We start from the raw sequence: 21,064 nt of genomic DNA, 5'->3' as shown, positions 1-21,064 counted from the left end.
GCAGGACTAAATGGTGCATTTGTTGGGGACTGTTTGTAGCTGGGGGATTAATACAGCAGTGTGATTCAATAAGACAGTATGCTGTTTTTGTATTCATGGCAATATAAGACCTTACTTTAAAAAAAAAAACAACGTTTAAATCTTTAAAGAATTTACTGCTTTTGTAGTGAAGAAAGTGTGTTGAGGGTTAAAGTGACAGACCAGGAGAAAGGGGGGGGGGGAAAGGAGGCAGTTAGTTGACCTCATTTTGGGACACATAGAGTTCCAGATAATTTATTTATTCATTTATTTATTTATTTATTGGTCAGGTAGTGTAGTTCCCTGCTGCTGCTTGTACAGCTGGAAAAAATGGGTCTTTGTGGCTCAAAATGGGCCTTTGTGGTAGTAGCTTTGCACTTAAGCTTGATTGGGTTGCATAGAGTTAAGTTTGGGACTCAACAGAGATTTGTGAATTTTTTGGGGGGTGAACAAAATATATTTTTAAGCTTAAGTAAATGATATCCATTTATAAAAACCAAACAAACAAAACAATGACAACAACAAAAAAATCCCTTAAGGTTATAAATCACAGCCCTGGGGATTTTCTTTCAGGGGAAGACCAAAGCCTCTTTTGTAGGAGCCAAATTATATTTGGGAGAAAAAAAAGTAGCTGTAGGCTCATTCTCAGAAGCTAGAACCAGATCCAGATGTGCAGTGTGCCAGTGGAGAAGAGGTATTTGTGTCTGACAGCACAGAGTGCACATATTTATAAATGAACATTTTTAACATTATTTAATGCCCTAATTAAAAAAACAAAACAAAAAACAGCACATCCATTTTGACTTAAGAAAACCATCAAAATGTTCAGCATAATGTTAGCGTTGGAACCAGTTCACTGCTGGTTGTAGTCCAGTCATGAAAATCATCAAAGACTCCTGCTTTGAGCGATAATCTGTGTTTTCTTTAAGGATAGTTTAATTTCGTCTGTGAAATGGAGAACCTCTGACAATTCACTTCACCGTGTGTAGACTGAAATGTGTATCCATTACATAACAGTCTTATAAGGAAAAATGTCACTGTCCTTTTCACAGGATATGATGTTCCAAGCCTTTGTGCTATAAACTAAGGTGAGCAATCACGCAGAACCCTAATTCAGCTGTCAGAAAATGATGCAGTGTCCCACAAATGGATTACTATACAGGACATGAAGCCATGCAGCCATTAATCTCCAGAAGTGTGAACAGGCAGCAGCCCCATCCATCAGTAATCTCATCTTAAAGCCCCTCTCCACCGCGAGAAAATTCAGTGGAGGGTATCAACTGGAGCCGTTTTACATTCGAGAAACATATTTGCTGTTCGGGCCTATACTCACATTCTGGTGTCCTGTGGGGCCTCGATGGCTGTAAAATGCACCCACTGTAATACCCAAGCAGGGTGAACACACAGTAAATCAATACACATGAGTTTTATTTAGGTGAAGGTAAGAGGAACACAGCCATACACAACATCAGGAGAAACAAAAAAAAATCTCACAATGGATCAATAACATGTTGTTATTGAATTATTTACTAACTATAGATCTTGTGACTGCCTGTATCAGTCATAGTAACAAATCCCACAGCTCTGCAGAACTTTTGTCTCTTTTAGGCCATTGTTTTGGGGTTTGTTTATTTGTTTTTCCCTACAATCTTTTGATAGAAGCTAACTGGACTGGTTGAGTTTTTCTCAAAAATACAAAAATTTTTCGATTCCCACTAAAGAGGCTTTGGTTTTCCACCGAATGTGATTTTTAACTTGAAGTTATTTTTATAAGATGGATATAATTTACTTGAGCGAAAAATATATTTTAATCATTAAAAAAAATCACAGACCTCTCTTAAGGAACTTAACTAGATGCAGACCATAAGGATTATTTTTGCCCTTTTCCCTGCATGATATTTTGATAACCACATGAGCGTTCCTGTCATTTTGTGATCAGCAGAGATAATTTGCATGAGACAATGTAGACATTTGGAGTCATCATCTGGTCGCTACAATTGTAGCCAGTAGTTTATATAGTTTAGATCAAATTATGGACCAAGCATCTTACATACTATCATGATCAGAAAACACTGTGTTGTAGTTCACACACATACATGCGACTACTCCACTCTTTCAATGACTCTAAGGCTTCCATTTAAAACACCCATTTTCTTAGAGACCACTGCATCTCTGTTAGTAATGTTCTAGTTAAACTGAGGCCTATATGAATTACAGGAGAATGAGGGCAGAACAGTACAGCACATCAAAAATGATACACACTTTGAACAAATCTTATTTTCGATTCCTTCTTTCTTGCCCACAGAGCCATGAAGGTACTTGCCTGAGTTCTTGGTAATGTACCCTCACAGTCACAGCTTGAACCCGCAGTAATGAAGCATATACACAGACACTGGTGGTGACAAATCATCCTCCTCAAACCCTGACAGCAGGGGTGAGAACGGGAGCAGTGGTTCCCTCTCTTCCTGACAGTGAACTGACACTTGTCATCACTCTGAGCCGAGATATGGAGCCCAGAACCAATCTGCTAATGCAGCTCAGTGGAATAATCGGAGCGAGCTGTAAAGTCGCAGGCAAAGCCTTATCAGCATGAGAAAGCTGTAACCGGACGCGCGTCTAATTCATCCCTTCACCTTGAGAAATGTTTTAATTCCAGTGAATTCCTGCTGCATATCAAAGACTGAGAAATCTTCCAATCTCTGACGCAGTGGACTGTGAAGTGTTTATCACTCAATTTTTTTTTTTTTTTTAATCCCCCACTCATGCTGCTTCTGTTAATGTGTAGCCCTTTAAAGTCCGATGCTCCACAGCAGGCAGGTTGGCAGAAGCGTTGGTTTTATATTGAGTGCAACCGGAAGCCCATTAATTGGCACGCCCAGTAGTTTACTTGCCAGGCCTTGTAGGAACAACCTGAGCTGAGTTCTTTCACCGCTTGGAGAAGGTCCAAATCTTCACACTGTCTCGATGTAATGTTACACCTGCACTGCAGAAACATTTCTGTTTTTCGCATGACAATTCAGAGGTAATATTCCTTATGTTCTGGGTTTTCTTTTCAAACATCAAGCTACACAGTTTGCAACAATGTCTCAGTGTGGAACAGAGAAACAAGCCAAACCAGCGACTGCATCTTTCTATACCATAAATCCTTGCACACACACACCCTCGTCTGAATAGAGCTCTTTTTCTTTCTCTCCCCTCTCCCGCCATGCATCTTCGAGTTATGCCATTAAGTGCTACATCCTACACCACAAAGTTCACTCATCCACAAGCGCACACTCTGTGCAACGATTATGCCAACTGCCACACCCCTTTTGCTGACCTACGTAGAGTCACTTTAATGTTTTAAAAGAAGTGAAACTAGCAGCTGTTTTACTGTATTATTTTCACTTCATTTACTTCACAACTGAGAATTGAATTTATAAATCATCATTTGGATGATGTCGCTCTCTATCCGCTTAGCCTTAAATTATGTTTAGTTACTAATTATGCTGGGACATCATCCCACAAGACAAAAAAGAAAGAAAAAAAATGCAGTCATTTCCTTTGAGAAGGTGGTGCAAGCTAATATAGATAGTTTTACTTTGATGTGTAGACCTATATGAAGGCATGTTGCCTTAGGTGACATACACAGTACTCACAACCATAATGGCACCATCATTGAGACATTAAACAATGTCTAGAGCCCCTATTTCCACTTACTGGCCAACCAGCGCACCTTGCAGAGTCTATTTGGAGCGGTGATGAGCATGCCTCCTGAGACAACAAAACCGTGAAAACTGGCCCCATTAATTTTAAATTAGGTTATACACGATAAGTAGGCTATTCCCAAAGTGAACTTATGTCACAAAAGTCTCTGTCTGCCCTCTGTCTCTGCCTTTCTAATGCAGCTATATGTCTGATAATAGATAATAGCTGTCATAATTCATTACTGATTATTGACCTCTTATCGCCATCCATTCCCAATTACTGACTACTGATCACAATCCATTCCCGGCTACTGGCTTCTGACCTCCATTTCAAAGCTATTGACTTTCAGCTTACATTCGTCAACTGATCTCTATCCATTTCAACTCACTGATTAAATAATTCCTCGAAACAGACCTCATAATTCCTTAAATCTTTCCAGACTGGCAACCCTCAGTGACTCTGAGGCACTGACAATGACTTTACTTAAATCACAGCTACTGCCCTTTTTCCATTTCCTTTTGTACGCTGTTGACTTCCATCCTAGCCACCAACCGTTTTCCATCTTTACCTAGTGTCCCCTTCCACTCCTCTGTAAATTCCTAGCCACTGACCTCCATCAATTCTTAGCTGCTGATCCCTCACCATTTGTCTGTCCATTACTATCCAGTTACTTCAACCCATTCCTGTCTACTAACCTCCCACCATTCCTTTGTCCATTACTAGATACTCAACTGATTCTCAGTCACTGATTTCCATCCATTCCTAGCTACTGCCATCCTACCATTGCAGTGTCAACTCCTAGACTCTGACTTTTAATAGATTCTTAACTTCCAACTATTTCTAGCCACAGAACTGTGACAGCTCTATCCAAACCTAGCTGTTGAGCTCTTCCATTACCATGTACATTTTGAGCCAGACACTTCTATTAACTTGTATCCATGGACTTTCACTATTCTTTCACTATAACCGATATCTTTCCATGTATCTGTCCATTTCTATCTAGTAACCTCCATCCATTTATGGTTACTAGCTTCCCACCATTCATTTGTCCATTCCTAGACACTCAAATGATTCCTAGCCATTGATTTCCATCCATCCCCAGCTACCATTCCACTGTCAGTTCCTAGACTCAGATTTTTAAAAGATTCAAAGCTTCCAACCATTTCTAGTCACTGAACTTTGACAACCCTAGCCAAGTCTAGCTGATAAGCTCTTCCAGTACTTCATACAGTTTGAGCCATGCATTTCTGTTCAATCTTATTTACATACTTCGTCATTTTATAGCAGCTGACCTCCTTCCATTTCTCTGTCCATTCATAGCCAGAGCCTTCTATCCATTCTTAGATACTGAACTCCCTACCATTAGTCAATCACCTTTATCCACCCTTTGCTACTTCTTTCCACCTGGGTACTTAGCCTAGTCACCCTATTCTTTTTGTAGTAGCACCCCACAAGTAATCTACACCAACTGCAACACACACACTCCCACGAATTGCCCACAACTGACAGCCACAGACTTCCCCTTCTTAGGGACTAATCATCATAAAAGACTTAGCCACAGACCTCCACTAATTTGTAGTCATTGGGCACAATAGAGTCCTGGCTGGTGAACCCACTTCCCTCCCCAGCTACTGTGTTCCACTTCCCTCCACCTCTTCTGAGACACTGACCTTCAATCATTTAAACTATCTAGTTATCATTGATCTCCATCCGCCCATGCCCACTCACATTCATTCTTTCACTGCTACTGACACCAAGTCAGTGTACTTCCTCATCCTGCCTTGTTGGCAAGAGATGCCTGCACGTCCAAATAAATAAAATTTAGATCCACATTTATCAGAGGCAAGAGTTGCACAAGGTAATTATGAGTATGATTGCTGCAGGTTGTGGCCAGATCTAGCTACGTAGAATTGCAACATTTAATGCACCGTATCCTTCTAATTATTACGTATTTATTTTAAATGTCAATAATTTGTTTGACCTTCTGGTTTCAAATCTATAAATTGCTGTGAAGTAAACATATGTTTAAATGTAGGATGCATCAGTCATCTTTCACTGACTTTTTCCAATTTTCCTGTGAGGATAAATGGCTTCATTTTGTTGCACTTATGCCAATGAGATAAGATAGATGGGCGGGCTGTCAGTGCATGTTCCAGAGGGGGCATCTTGCCAAAGATTGCTTCTTATTCCCAAGCATTTTTGCTGGGGACAATTAGGAACATGGTGTCCTGGTACCCAGCCAACGTGCTGTCTGATGCCGACTCATGGCCACCAATGTCCAATAAGATGTGATGGGGCTTGCAGAAAGAAGTTGAGCTCAAGGATGGTGTGTCTGTGGGCAAGACTGATAGGGTCTGTATGGACGATATTGCCTATATGCAGTGAATGTGATTTTGTATTCAGTAGACACAGCTTTCAGCACCAGTAGTTCACGGCTCATGGGTTCTTAGAGACCCTTGGGAAGGTCATTTGTTCACTCCAAGAGGATTGGGCAATGGTAAGAATGTAAATGTAAACATTTTCATAATGTCACCTGTCATGGTCCTGGGTCGAGCGACCCAGTGTTTGAGTTTATGTATCTTTTGTATTTATTTGTGCCTTAGCTTAGTTCACCTAGTTAATTTCTAGATTACTGTGTAGTCCTGTTTCTTAGTTATGTCATCTCCCCTGTACTAAGTCTCCCTGGTTCATACGTCATGTCTGTGTGGTTATGTTTGGTTCCTTGTCTAGTCTGTCATGTGTGTTAGGCCTGTTAAGTTGTGTTGTCGTGTCTAAGTCTGCATGTTTCCTGTTTTATTTTGAAAAGGGTCTTGTGTTCTGTGTTCATGTGGTTAGTTTTACTCTTCCCTGTGCATCATTATGTTTATCCTAGTCAGCTGTTTCCTCATGTGTCTCCACTTCCCCTATTTAAGTCCTCTGTTTTCTGAATGTCATTGTCGGGTTGTCTGTTATCCCCACCATAGTCATAGTCATAGTCCTTGTCCTTCATAGTATTTGTTTCTTAGTGTGTTTTTAGTTTGCTTAGGGTTCCTTGTTTAACCCCTGCAATCATCCAAATAAAGGATCACTTTCTGTTTAAACCTGCAACACCTCGTCCACATCTGCTTTTGGGTCCTGTTTCAAAAAACACACCGGCGCACCCCGCCGTGACAGTCACCTATACAGTACTGCAATCATGATGATAAATTGTACCTGTCAATTCAGTTTCCAGTGTAGTTGTACATTTCCTTCAGTAGTAAAGGTGGTCCTGACACATTCAAGGGATTAACATAAAGTATTTATATATATCATGTATTTATTTAGAAACTTTGAATATTACACATTTTCCTTTGATAAGGCAGGTTAAATGAACTCCAGAAAGATGGTGTTACTGCAAACATTCCAGCTCTCATAATGGCATACATTTACAGTGAATTCATATAATAAATGACACAGAATTTCTAGTAGGCCCACTATTATACAATATTAAGGATCAGGAGAGACAAAGAGAGAGAGAGAAAAGACTGGCTTCAACTGAAAGCCTCTCTTGGAAGATTTCTCAATTTATTACATCTCAGAGAATACATTATAAATACTCAAAAATTAAAATACTGTATTAGCGCCAAAGAGTTACGTTAAAGACACTTGAAAGGAAAAAAGAAAAAATCTTATGTGCATAACTACAGCAAAAAGGTTTTGCATCCTGTCAGGCTAACTAGAGCTACCTACAGATGTCTATCAGACATTGGAGGACAGTACTTTATGCAAATATGCTAAGTCACTTGATTGAAGGAAAAATACTACAGCAAACAAATAAGCCGTTGTCTATAGCCTATGTGCAGCTTTGCACTGCCTAACAGCACCACAACATCCATTATAGACTAACTACATACTGGTAGTGTGTCAGAGGACATGCCAAGGAAGATCAGCGAGCCATTATGGTCTGTGTTATCTCACCAGCTCTCAATAATTTAAGCACAACGATGTGCACATCCCTGGGAGGATTTAAAGTTTCAACATATTTGAGGTTTAAACAACATTTTAGGGCTGGGGGGGAAAGGGGAAAGAGGGAGGCCCAAAAGTCAAAGCAGGCAAATACTTTACATAGTCCCAAAAGGAGTTGGCTAAATAGTGGTGTTTTAGGGAGGAGTGTGGCATCACAGCTAATCTATGTGTCCGTGAAATGTTACCTCTAGGCCTATTCTGCTCAGTATTCTGCATTTTTTCCCTAATTCATCTACAAGCAGCAGAGGGGTGTGGGAGTTCTTTGTGCCTTATTGCTTTTCCTGTTTATTCCACAGTCTCGTTCCCTGAAGTTGCACTAAGTTAACAGTCAAGAGAAACTGTCTCGTGCAGCGCCTGTTTGTCCTCCGCCTCCACGTCCCCGCTCTCCGCGCTCTCCGCGCTCTGACACGAGAGCTTCTCCTCACATCTCACTGGTCGGACGATGACGCACGGCCTCACGGGCTCCCCGCTCGCCCCGGCGCGCGCGGGGTTGCGACTGTCGCGCTCGTACTCCTCCTGCGCGCGTTGGATCTTCCTATTCCGAAGCTTCCTCTTGTGGAAGTGGAAGGTTGCCAGGGAAACGAGGACGATCCCCACGAGCACGGCCACCAGCACGAGAAGCGCGAGGGTGGAGGAGAACGGCGGAAATAGGCTGAGCTGCTCCGCGCAGGTGCCGTTACTGGCCTGGAACCCCCCGTGACAGCGGTGCAGCGGCACCGACAGCCCCGAGGCCTCGGCGGTTCTTGCTGTCATCCCGGCCACTCCAAGTCTCACTGACCCCTGTACCCTTCGTGCTCTCCGGGCTCAGCGCGGTGACACCGGCCCGCGCATGTGGTTACCTGCACCGAAAAGAAGACACACGAGACCCGCTTGATCAGCTCCAGTGGAGGCAGAACATTAGAAACCCGCCCTCCAGTTTCCCCATTAGCTGATCCATTCTACATTAACAAAACCAAACCGAGACAATTAAGATGGCAAGTGGCACTGTGATGGCACTGTGATGGCACTGAATCCCAGTGTTAGATGAAATGTGCCAACTCCTAACAGATAATACGCCCAGGTCAGGTTGAAAATAAATGAATGAATTAAATTCGGACGTTGCTTTGAATGTAAGACACAGCAGAAGTCGGGACAATACATCAGCTATTGTAATGTGTAGGCCTTCGAGATTTAGACCCAACAGAAGCCCTTTTCTGCGCTCCACGCAGCAGCGTTTTAAGATAAGAATGTCATCTTTACGCAGAGTATAATAATCTGCATCAGCTCAGGCAGGTAGGCTATATTTAAACAGGAGGAGGAAAAAAGCTGGAGTCTTACCTGATAAAACAGTCAGTGCGGGAAGCGGTCCGTGAGTGGCGAGCCGATGTGTGTAAATGGGAAAACTGGATCGCGGTGACGCATTTCATACAATGTGATGCTGTTGCTGCTGCTGCTGCTGCCGAGCTCCGATCATTCAGGACGCTTTGATTGCCGCAATCCGCTCAGTCTGCATCTAGGACGGCGCTTTCCCCCAGCTAAATATCTCAGGTAGAGAGGGAAACTCCCTCACTATGCATCAAAGTGGGCTTTTCAAAAATGCGATTAGAATAGAGCTGTGTCTGGTTTTCCTGGAAAAGCGTCCCTCCTCCTCCAGCCGTCCGCTGCTCCACTCAGCATCTGAATGAAGAGCTGCAGCTGCATTAAAGGTCTCCTATACCAGTCAGCTGGCAGGGTTGTTTGTTCCCCCCCCTCTTCACCCTGAGATGTAATTTATGTATTAACATGACCCCGGTGCGTGCGCTTCATTCCAATCAGCAAACTAATAAACACTAATCATCCTGGTGACTAAATAAGGAGGAAAATTAGCTATCAGTGGCATTCCTGAGGGTGTGGTCAGTCAAATGCTGCAAACCTACATGCTATGAAGATTTTAAGCTTCTTTATAATAACAGAAATTGCATTCATTTGTAGGTCTGTGCATGCTGTGAGGATTTCATTTGCTTCTAAAGTTGCTAGAAAGCTCCACACCTACACTTGTTACCATGAGACTTTATGGGATTTGTGCTCGGAGAACATCTCTGTGCATTTATCACAGATCTACAGCTGAAAATCAGTTTAACTCTTCATTAAATCAAGCTGTCGCAGGTGTAACTCTGCTAAGTAAACACTTTGGAAATCAATATCTGCTTCAGTGTGTGGGTTCTGGGGGCAAATACATGATCTTCACACTGCTGAAGTTTTATATCAGCCTAGAACAGCCAGATACAGTTAGCCCTCTAAATATGGATTGCAGGTTTTGGTGGCGATGGACCAAAATTCCACTGAACTGTTTTTTTTGTTTAAATCTGTGGCATGAAAAGTAAAGGTAGAAGGGAGTCTGACTGGTCCTAGCAAGGCGTAAGTAATACAATTTTTGTAAGTTTTCTTTGCAAGTTTTTCACCATAAAAGTGACTACCGAGTGTATTTCTTTGTGGATTTTTTTTTAGTGCAATTAGGATCATAATTATCCTGATGAAAGTTCACTTTCTGGTTCAGCTTTAATTTGATACAGATATAATCTCATTATGCTCAAGCAGAATTTGTAGTTCAATCAGAGACTGACACTTTTCCAGTTCAGGTTTTGTCCAGCTCTCATAATGGGCTTCTTAATGGCTCGCCTCCCACGACAATAAAATCTGTGCACAGTCTTTCTGATTGAGATACCTGCCCAACCTATGAAGACATTTAGGATTGCTCATCACTTCTGGTAGATTCTTCTTGCCGTTTACGTGCTATTAGACAATCATTTGAAATATACCTCACTTGGTAGAATGATTTATCCACGAAGACACCCACAGCTCATTTTCTCTGGAGGTTGTTGATAAAAAACGTTTAGCAGACTCTTGAACCTTTGATTCAGACTTTCTGCATTTGAATTTGTGATAAACGTCAAGCTTTTTGTTCACTCTTATCTATGTAATAACTCTTTTACATTATGACTAAAAAAAACTAACATTTTGTTGATTTTTGACACCTTCTACTACTGTTTCAAAGAAATTCAGGTGTTTATTAGTTCAAATATATTTTTATTTTTTTCACATGACTGTAGAAACAGTTTACAAAAAAAGCCTCTAATTGAAATCACGACCGAGATAAGCTCAACTCCCTGACTGGAAGATTACTGCAGGCATTGTGACACAAACTCCAAATATAGAAGTGTGGGTGAAGGAGAAGTGAGGAGACGCTTCTACAACGAGGACACCTCGACCTACTGAGACTTTAAAGCATTGTGAGAATATGCCGTATGCCACTAATACTGCTTTCTCATGCAAACAGTGGGCTTCTGTTTTATTTCATGATGAGCGTAGTCCCATTTTTCTTTTGTTTCGTAACGCTGATAATCTGCAGCCTTGTATCTCAGCTTGAGGGTTTGAGTTCGTAGTGTGAAAAGTGGTAATTTATGCACAGTAAACATTATGCTGTCTATTTGTGAGGTTTAACAGGCAATAAACTTCACACCCTCCCTGTGTTGCTAGACTGTTGTCATTCAAATGAATGAGAGGGCTTCACTTTTTCGCACTGTTCTCAAATTGGTGTGAACACAGCTTTAAAAGTCACTCAGCCTTTGATACAATATCATTGCCAGGCTGGTACATTATTTTGCAATGTAATCACCATATGTCTGCTGTTCAACTCAAAGGCAGGGAGAGGAACGATGAAATGATTGCTGGAATGATTAAAAAAAATATTAAGAAGCAGGAGCTGCTGTGCAGCCCTTTGGTGTTCATTAACCTTTGAAATGCTGGATCAGTTACTCAAACTGGATTCGAGGCCTCAGATTACATCTGTGCCATCAGAGTGTTGCAGACTGCTTTATTAAGGATGCTAATAACGTCAACAGGATGCCCCATAGGGGAAATGAAATGTTTTATTATTTATAAAGGCAACCTTTATTAATATTTTCCAGCGCCATGTTTATACCTGAATTCTACTGGAGTAGCTGTGCATGATTCCATGATTGACACAATTTTTTTTATAATCTTTATTTATATAATTCAAGGCCTTCATCCAACTCATCATTGTCCCCTCTGTTAGAGGAGTTGTTGTTACTTCTTTTTAGCCAGCTTTCTTCTGATTGGCTGCTTCTTGCAAAGAGAAGGTTTGAACTGCAGGTGGGTGGGGCTTCTGTGCTCACAGCTGGAGCTTTGAGTGAAGTAACCATATTAGGTATGTTTTTTTAAAAACATTTTTTGCCTTTATTAGTGAAGATTAGTCAGGGAAGTGGAGGTCAAAGCAGAGAAGACGAACAGCAAAGGGCAGCAGGTCAGACTTGAACCTGGGCCTTAAGTGATGCCCCATATTAACTATATTTCTTCTCATGAACATGATACAGAGCCAAGTGTAGCAAATTCTGCCTGAAACTGAGCAATTAGAGTGCAAAGGTTACTTTTACATACGCTGAACTCATTATTTGAATCTTCAGTGATGTTTCACAAGCATCCACCATTTTAGCCGTATATAGGTATATGACAAAAGATAAGGAAAAGCGTAAAAGGAGCTTCTGTGGAGTTCATGTATTCTAGTTTATAGCGCCTACATTCATCGAAGGGTTGAGAGCCATTGTTCATGATACCTCAAGCAGACTGGAAGATCCAGTGCTGCCTGCCCCTCCCACTGCCTGGACAGAGCCAGAGTTCCTCATGTTGAGTCTTGTTGATTGTGATGGTGTCAGCTGCTGCTGGTTCAGCACGTCGTAGAGCAACACAGTAACCAGGTGATCGATTCTGTCAATAGACAGGATCGGCAACATCTGGCAGGTCTGTAAAACTATGGGTTGCCACAAATTAGTGTTGTTGTAGTTTTGGAATTTCTAATTAGATTTTACTTTTATTCCACTTTGACTATATGTTTTTAATTCAGTTTAGTTTCCAGGGTGCATTTTCTTCTTTAAGTTAAGTTTTTATTGTTTGACAACATTTAATTTTTATTATTTTTATTTTTGGTCTTTTTATTTTTAATGTATGGAGGGCATATTTCATAGGAAAGATGAATGTTTTAGCACTGGAATTACAATAACTTACTAATTAGTAATTACTTAATTAGTTTGGTACAGTATGAATGGCCATGGGGGAGGTCTTTATTAACAGAAAAAGCTATAAAACCTATGACAATGCACTTAAATGTCTGAAATGTATGTCCTCCTTTAGACTTTACAAAGCTGACCAGTAGGCCAGATTTGAGTAATTTCAGCCTGCTCGGGCCTTATGTTTGACACCCCAGTTGTAAGTGAATCTAAGCAGCTAGTGAGGCCGCTGGGAAAAGCAAAACATAAGCTAGAAGTCTCTAAAAAGAAACTCCACAAATAAAGGACAGTTTTAATTCTGAGTCCATGTTCACTGGAGACTTGTTTGGTTTCTCTTAGTTTTAAAGTGCTGACCTCATTCGAGAGACATATGATTTAAAATCGCGTATTTAAAATTAAATTGTTCTGAATTGAATAGAGTTAATCTGTTTGGGTTCATTATCGTAGCCACAGGGTTTGCACACTGGAATTAAACTTCAGTACAAGAGATGCTGAATTGCCCAGTATGAATGTAAATCATTGTCATATTACACAGCCTATGAAACAATAAGAGCATCAACAGGAAATTGCTGTGCTTAGAGCCAACAAGTGGGTGGCCGAGACCCATGTGTTCGCTAATCGCAGAGTTGGCTGCATGTGCGTTCCTCCGAAACACTTTGAAGAACCTATTAAAGGTTAAATGATGCTCTACATGTGCAGAATACTTGCTATTTTAGTCCTATACAGCCTTGGGTAGAGGTGAGCTAGAGGTGTGAGTCTTCTCTCTTCTGATGTCCCCCACAGAGTTGGTTATTTTCAGACACTTTAGCCCACACCTCTCTGAAACGCAACCACAGCAGCTGTATTGAAAGCACTGGTCTCTGCATATCATAAGAGCAGAGTAATCTGAGATATTAAGTAGAAATTCATGTGTTATAGCTGCACAGCTGTCACTGCTTAATGTGACTTTTAATAATCTCCAAAGTTCTCAGAAACCTCTTGAAAGAAGGGAAAACATGTTAACATCATTTAACATCAATGTGATGGGGCTTCTGTATCCACTCACAGGTTGTGGCGGCTACCTGGATTAGAGGTGTGGCTTATTTAGAGTGATGTTTGTCACCTGGGTTAATTGTTCAACTGAGGACCTTTGCAATCGGTCTCCATTGCATTCATTCCAAGTCGTTTGGTTTACTTTATTCTTTGATTTTTTATTTATTTTTTTTGCACTGATCACAGATCCACACACATTACTGATGAGCTGAAATGAGCTGATCTTTCACATTTTCCTTTTTAAATAAATGTATTTTTCACAAGTCATAAGTCATTTTCTTTCGAGGGTTCTGACAACATTATACTTTTCTTTTTTTTAAAAGAAATACTCACTAAAGTTTGACAAGCATAAAAGCAAAAAGAGCTGGGTATGAATATGAGAACAAATGGGTTTCATATCCATGTCCCGATATTTTTTTTTTAATCATTAATCTCGTTGAAGCTTTGGGGTGTTTTTTTACACTGTAAAGGCTCATCAGCCATTTATTGGGGAGTTAGCACCTCATCAGAAATATAGGATTTGAAATGCTTCTGAAAAGCCATAAATCTTTTGTTCTGAAATTAAATTAACTTTCTGGATTTAACCCTCTCGAAGCAGGTGTTGCCGATTTGCAACAGTTAAAAACTAACAACCTGATTACCCCACATACATATTTTATGAGTTTTTTCTACTCAGAAGTATCACTGTAGGACTTGGTTGTGCATTAGCAACAAAAAGTTTAATTTGAGCCTGAGAGGGTTAATAAATAAAGCAGATGTTCCCGATGGTTTGGAAACTTGCTTACAGGCTTTAAGAGTCTTAAACAAGCAGCAGAGATGTGCAAGGGAAATACAGGGTTTAATGGTAGTGGCAGCACAGTGGCACAGTGGTTAGCACTGTTGCTGCATAGTTCAATTCCACCGTTAGACTGAGGTCTTTCTGTATGAAGTTTGCATGTTTTCCCTGTGTTTGTGTGGGTTTCCTCTGAGCACTCCCACTGTCCAACCACATGCAGTTTGTGTGGATAGGTCAATTGATTAATCTAAATTGCCCATAGGTGCAAATGGTTGTCTGTCTCTGTTTGTTAGACTGGTAACCTGTCCACGGTGTACCCCGCCTTTGGCCCTATGACACCTGGAATAGGCTCCAGTACCCTCAAAAGGAGAGACGGATGGATAATGGCAGTGATGTTTTGCACCTCAACTCAAGTAGTTCCCATGCAGCTTGGGATATAAAAGAGAGATGAGTGGCAACAACAAAAAATAAAAAAGCAGAAAGCAACATTTAGTTAGATTAAGGTCCATGTGATTTTCTTTTAATATGCGTTCGTACCACAAAGTGTTGAAGATTCTCACGGTAATTTCCCAGTTGCACTTGTGGACATGCTCCATCACCGTCGGGGCTCCATGAAAAATGAATGGCCTTGGAGGGAGTGAGGGTCCCTGGATGATGAACTCACAGTAGATGAGTGCATACTGAAAGATTAATGCAGCTATTCAGGCACAGTTTAAAGCATGGCATATGTTTGTGGGCTAGTAAATGGAGAGTGATTACAGCGCTTATTTTAATATTCATACAGGTCCTCTCCTCTCAGCTGTCTAGGTCAAGTTGGCCGAATCTAAAAAATGAATCCTGGAGTAGAAGAGTAGAGAGAGGGTCTCTTTTCAAATACAAAGTGTCATGTAGTCACATTCAAGGCAGAAACATTTACACCTGCTCACTCGGGCGTGGTGCAAATCACTCGGCATCGCCTTGGCTTTGTCTTTTGTGTGCCTTTGTTATCTCGTGATGAATCATAAGGGTGGAGATTACGGTGCACACATTCAGACCATCTCTCTTAGAAGCCTTTTGGTTTCCCTCAGTTGTACACACAAAAAGAGGTTGTGTGATGGATGAAAAGCGAGTTCCAGAGAGAAGTTTAAACCCTGTCCAATTTCACACCTCTGCACACTGTATGCTGTCAGCCCTTATGCCAAACCGCAGTCGGTTTAGCAGGGTTTTTTCACTGCCCGCTGAGGCTGGAAATGAGGCTGATGAGAGAATGAACTACAACAGCGAGCTTGTGAGCCATAAAACCACAACAATGGGATGATGGTGAGATGCTCCGTGCCACTGAGTAGAAGTGCAGAGTTGGTGACGGTTCTTTATGGCAGCTATTCTTTAAGGTAAAAATACTGAGTCACAATTTGAAGTCTGAAAATTAAGACTCCTCAAACCTTTAATCATGAGGTGAAGTATTTTGTGGTGCTTAAGACATCAGATAGCCACTAGAACATCTTATTTCCAAGTATTAATTTTTACATTTCCTGGTCAAAACCCCTTCAATAAAGGAAGACTAACGCCTAATTTAAACCCTGTGGCTTTGTTTTTTTACTCTTTAAAATTGTCAAAATTTAATTAAATATTGTACGGTAACTTGATTATCAAACTACAACAATGAAAAAGGTAGATTAGAAACTTTGGTGATCCACATGGAGCCCACCCAGGGGGCTCAGATTTTAGGAAACAGAGCTACAGATTTGTGATGAGCAACGCTGTTTGTTGCTCAGGGAGAGGCCACCTCCCTGAGCCTGGTTCTGTCTTCCCCCTCTCACGGTTTGGGAGTGAAGGGAGGAAGACAGGAAAAGACACTGTGGAGGAGAGCCAGAGATTAATAATAACTAATTATCCAATACAGAGTGATATCTAATCATCATTCTGCATTTAGATGGGTACACTGTGGTCATTAAGGCATGGACAGGAAGGTCAGCAGCAATACTCAGGCAGGCTGTGGAGTTTAAATGATGCCATGTTGATACTAAGGGGCCCAAAAGTGTACCAAGAAAATATCCCCCGCACCATTACACCAGCAGCAGCAGCCTGAACCACTGATACAAGGCAGCATGGATCCATGCTTTCTTTCAAAGGCTTACATAGATACTTACCGTACCACCTGAATGTCACAGCAGAAATCAGGACTCATCAGACCAGGCAATTTTTCCAAACTTCTGTTGTCCAATATTGGTGAGACTGAGCAAATAGTTGCCTCAATTTCCTGTTCTTAGCTGGCTGAAGTGTGGACTTAAGGAAAATCAAATAACAAGGGGTTATTTGATTTTCTGTTGGTGTCCTATCAACTGAAAGCAGTCTGGCCACTCTTCTCTGACATCATCAAGGCATTTTTACTCAGAGATCTACTGCCCACTGGATATTGTCTCTATTTCGGGGCATTCTCTGTAGTCCTGGAGTTACACTCAGACGTCAATCATTTTTCTTCCCGATTCTGATGTTCACTTTGAACTTCAGCAGGTCGTCCTGACCTTGTCTAATTGCTCAGTTGCACCCAGTTACAGCTATGTGATTGGCTGATTAGACAGACGTACCTAAAAAATGTCAGGTGAGTGTACATTCACCTTTCTTTCCAGCTACCTGTGTGGCCGCTCTCTTCTGCAGGTATTGGGAAAGGAGATGTGATTTGCCCACAACCAGCACTGGCAACCCTGGACCCAGTGTACTGGTGTTCTATGAAAGCCCTTAGATTTCAGTTGTGGGTGATTCTAATCCTTGAGACACCCTTTTGGAGTTTTGCTGCTCTCTGGTTTGTTTTCTTATACAACACTGCACTCATACACTCACTCACAGCAATAACCACACCGACCACACACATCATTGTTAGCTTAAATTCCTCATTAACTATTAACTGTCATTTTGTGTGTGCAGCTCGCTTCTTCTCACGGCCATGTCACTTGTTTTGTGACACTCTCTCTATACTTTTATCTCCGGTGTCTATCAATACAAACTTGTGTCCCTGTAGCTGCCAAATGCTCTTAAGTTCAGATGCTTGCTGTGTTTATCTGGGAGTTTATAGCCCTTTTATTTTAAATGCCAGGCTAAGTAACCTGAAACAAAGGTTGACAGGAGAAGAGGCAGTGAATCAAAAGAGAAAAGATGAGGACTGATTGAAACAATTGTCTCATTCTCAGTGGGTTTGATGCAGCAAGCAACAATATATATTGTGACTGACTTTTAATGTAAAAATTATTACAGTTTTAAATATTTAATATTGAGCTCAGTTCTTTAAAAAATTAAATAAAATACCAGCAATAACTAGAGGACATCATCATCTAAAGACTCAGAAAGATTTGATTCTGCAAATGAAATAAATGAATTTATCTTGGACGTGATAAAAATTCTAGATTCTTGTTAATTTAATTATATCATGACACTTAGGTTTAAAATTTATTGTAAAACACCTTTTTGTTGGTTTTATTTCTTTTATTTACTTCAACTAGTCTGCATTAACCTTACAGAAGTTCCTCTGTGAATTTACCATGCACCTGTGCAACTCGCAATAAAATGCTTTTACAGCCAGAAAACCCAAACACTGGCTCAAACTACATTTTTCTGTTTCTTAATGACACTGTACCTCATTTTCCTGCCTATTATTCAGCCACATTATTCTCTTTCACTGCAGCCCGTGTTAATCAGAAATACCAGCTGTAATGAGAAAAGTTTGTGGGCCCGAATACTAACCACACATCGATGTCCAGTCAGTGTTTGTGCGTTTGTGTTTGTGTGTGTGTGTGTGTGTGTGTGTGTGTGTGTGTGAGACGTTATAAGTCTTTATATGAGGGAGCTGATATCTTTAAAGCTGCAGGCCATCTCTGGGCAGGAGTGGTCCTCTTGTTATTCCCTTCACGCGCGCACAACTGCTTTCTCTGCAAGTCTCTGTCAGCAGAATTTCTAATGAATTGCACAAAAGCCAGTTTACTATGCCTGCACTCATGCATGCGTGCACACAAACACAAACAGACACAGGCCAACTTTCTTTTTGTGCACAACAGAAATGGCTTTGGGAAAGAATGAATGAGGCTCTCATGCACACAGAAGGGAAATATCATGCATAAGTAGTTTTTTTGCCCCTTGGAAAAAAAAAAAGATCCTGTCACTACACATTAGCATGTAGCAAAGAAGAACTTCACATCTTTTTGGAACTGTCCTGGTTTATTGCATGCAGCCTTTATTGGATAGTATTGGTAGTGGTGGAGACAGGAAGCATCTTCTTTTCCTGGAAAATGAAGATGCATATAGACTTTTTACATGCTATGTGAATCATGGCTAGCTAAAACAAAATGAATCATTACTATGGTGGCTGCTTGGGCACAATACCATGAACACTTGCACAATCTGTTTCTTTTTACAGCTGGTGTGGAGACGATATGCAGTATAACCACTAACTGTTTTCTTAAAGTAATGAACATATGTGAGGATGTCAAAAATACATCTATGCAGGTGTGCTTCAGAAATCTTTTTACCCATATTTGTCAATCCTGAGTTTCTGTTCTTAACAGTGTGTTCCTATAAGTTTGTACATTTAACTGCCTTCCAGTGTTTCCTAAATGCCATGAATCGACTTTCATCTCAGGCAAATTCACCTATCGTCTTTGAGTTGGTTCATTTCTTCAGGAAGTGCTCACCTGCCAACACACCCTCCTCCAACCTCCATTACTGCTTCAGAGCAAACCAGTGGCACCTCAAAGTAAGCTGCTGCTCGCAGTTAAAAACCTTTTACCTTCAGGAATTGTAGGTAGGGCTTGCTAAAATCTCCATGTACAAACTCACCTGGATTAACCTGCCTGTCCTCTCTCCCGGTGAAGTCTCGCTCAGTCTCCTGGAACCCTCCTCGCTGGCATCCACTCCTGTGAAACTTTTTCCTGTGAAAATAAACCTTTTGAACTGTGAAATTGCTTTTGTTGGGCCTTGTTTAAGAGTCTGCTTTTCATTACTACCATTTTAGCATTTGGCAGTATGATCAGTAACACCTTTTTCCCCCCAACATAATGTATTGTACATATGTATTTTTGAACTCCATAAACCCCAACACCTTGATTCTGTTGCTTTTCATCCATTCTGTTGTAGATTTGCTGTGCTGGAGTTATCGTCCTGTCACATGACCCCAAATTGGGGATCCCGTGTCTGGCTATAGCAACCAAGCCCATCATATCAGCAAAGGAACTGCACATTATGGCCAAACATCTTCACTCCACATCTTTCCAGAGGGGATTCATTCAGAAAGCTTGTGGTTTGTTCAAATGCAAAAAACTGTCCAAAACTTATTGAGGTGCTCACACCTGCTGATGATCAGTTAATCAGCTGCATTTGATTAGCAGCACCTGGCTGCTGCTTACCCTCTTATTTCCTATGGAAGCAATAAGCATTTGTTTTTTTTCCTCAGGACTGCATTAAAACTTTCCTTTTACAAGGCTGTAGTTCTACATAAACTTATACTACCAGTGTTGAAATCCAGCTTCCTGCCCAACACCAATACAGCTCCACCTGGACCAGTTGGAGCCCAACACTGGCCTCAGTCTGATTCTTTGCTGTCAGTGTCAGTTAGTCTGCCTGTATTTGATGCCGACTGCATTTGGGATATGTGATTCAAATAAGTGATTCATTTGTGTATAGTTATTGTTGTTACTTCAAAACAACAATAAATTAGTTCCCTAATTGGATTTGCATATTTGCTGCTTTGATTTAATACTGTAGACTATCTATATTAGATCCACTGCATTGCTAGTCACCCCACTCTTCATCCTGCCAAAAGCTCTTCTGTCCCCTCTTGCAATTCACCATCTCTGACAGTTCTCTCCAAATATGCCCAGTCATCCAGCGCTCAAATGACAAATCTAGTAATTGTTTTGAGGATCCAAAAGCACGACGCATTTAGGCAGAGCAGGTGAAGTGAGGTCGTCCTGAGGCAAAGACAACTCAGACAGCAAGTGACGCCAAAAAAGAGAGCAGACAATCAAGCTACAATGATTTCTTATATCAACTTAGTTTATTTTTCTTTGCAAACAAAAGCTGGTAAGAAGGAAGTTTTACCCATTTAAATTCAAAGTAAATACCCTACAGAGAACTCCGACAATCAAACGATCCCTGCCAGCAGGACTTGGTGATGGTTGGGAGGAAGAACTCCCTTTTAATAGGAACAAGTCTCCTGCGGAACCAAGCCCAGGATAGGTTGGTTATCTGGCCTGATGGTTTGGGGGATCCTTTCTCAAAAACTTTGAATTATACTTAAGACTAACATTTTTGTTAAAGGGAGTCTGACTTGCTGATCTTTGTTTTTGGAGACCTTCAGATTTGCTGAGTTTAGTTCAGGGCTGGACTAGTGAGCACTATTACTGTGTTATTACCGACAAACACAGATAAGAATTAGAATCGATCTTTACTGTTACTGTTGCAAAATCAATGAAACACATTTTAGCAAATCTCCGTTAGCAGCATGTAGATTTTTACATTGAAATTCCTTTAGAATAAAAGAAAAAAAGAAAAGAAAAAA

The 21,064-nt window shown here is 40.9% G+C and overlaps 1 protein-coding gene across 1 annotated transcript; it reads right to left on the bottom strand.

Annotated features, from left to right (window-relative positions):
• Positions 1 to 8,010: 8,010 nt before the first annotated feature.
• On the bottom strand, positions 8,011 to 8,442 carry LOC146624604 (uncharacterized protein C11orf87 homolog). The gene has a single exon (XM_085364038.1). It carries the CDS (start codon positions 8,440 to 8,442, stop codon positions 8,011 to 8,013), a length of 432 nt encoding a protein of 143 aa, XP_085220164.1.
• Positions 8,443 to 21,064: the final 12,622 nt, after the last annotated feature.

Source organism: Diplotaxodon limnothrissa, linkage group LG10, assembly GCF_057381915.1.
Source record: "Diplotaxodon limnothrissa isolate DT_005_m linkage group LG10, D_limnothrissa_male_GT1.1, whole genome shotgun sequence".
NCBI lineage: Eukaryota > Metazoa > Chordata > Actinopteri > Cichliformes > Cichlidae > Diplotaxodon > Diplotaxodon limnothrissa.
Note: the sequence above shows the minus strand (reverse complement) of the source record. Positions and strands in the feature narration are given on the sequence as shown.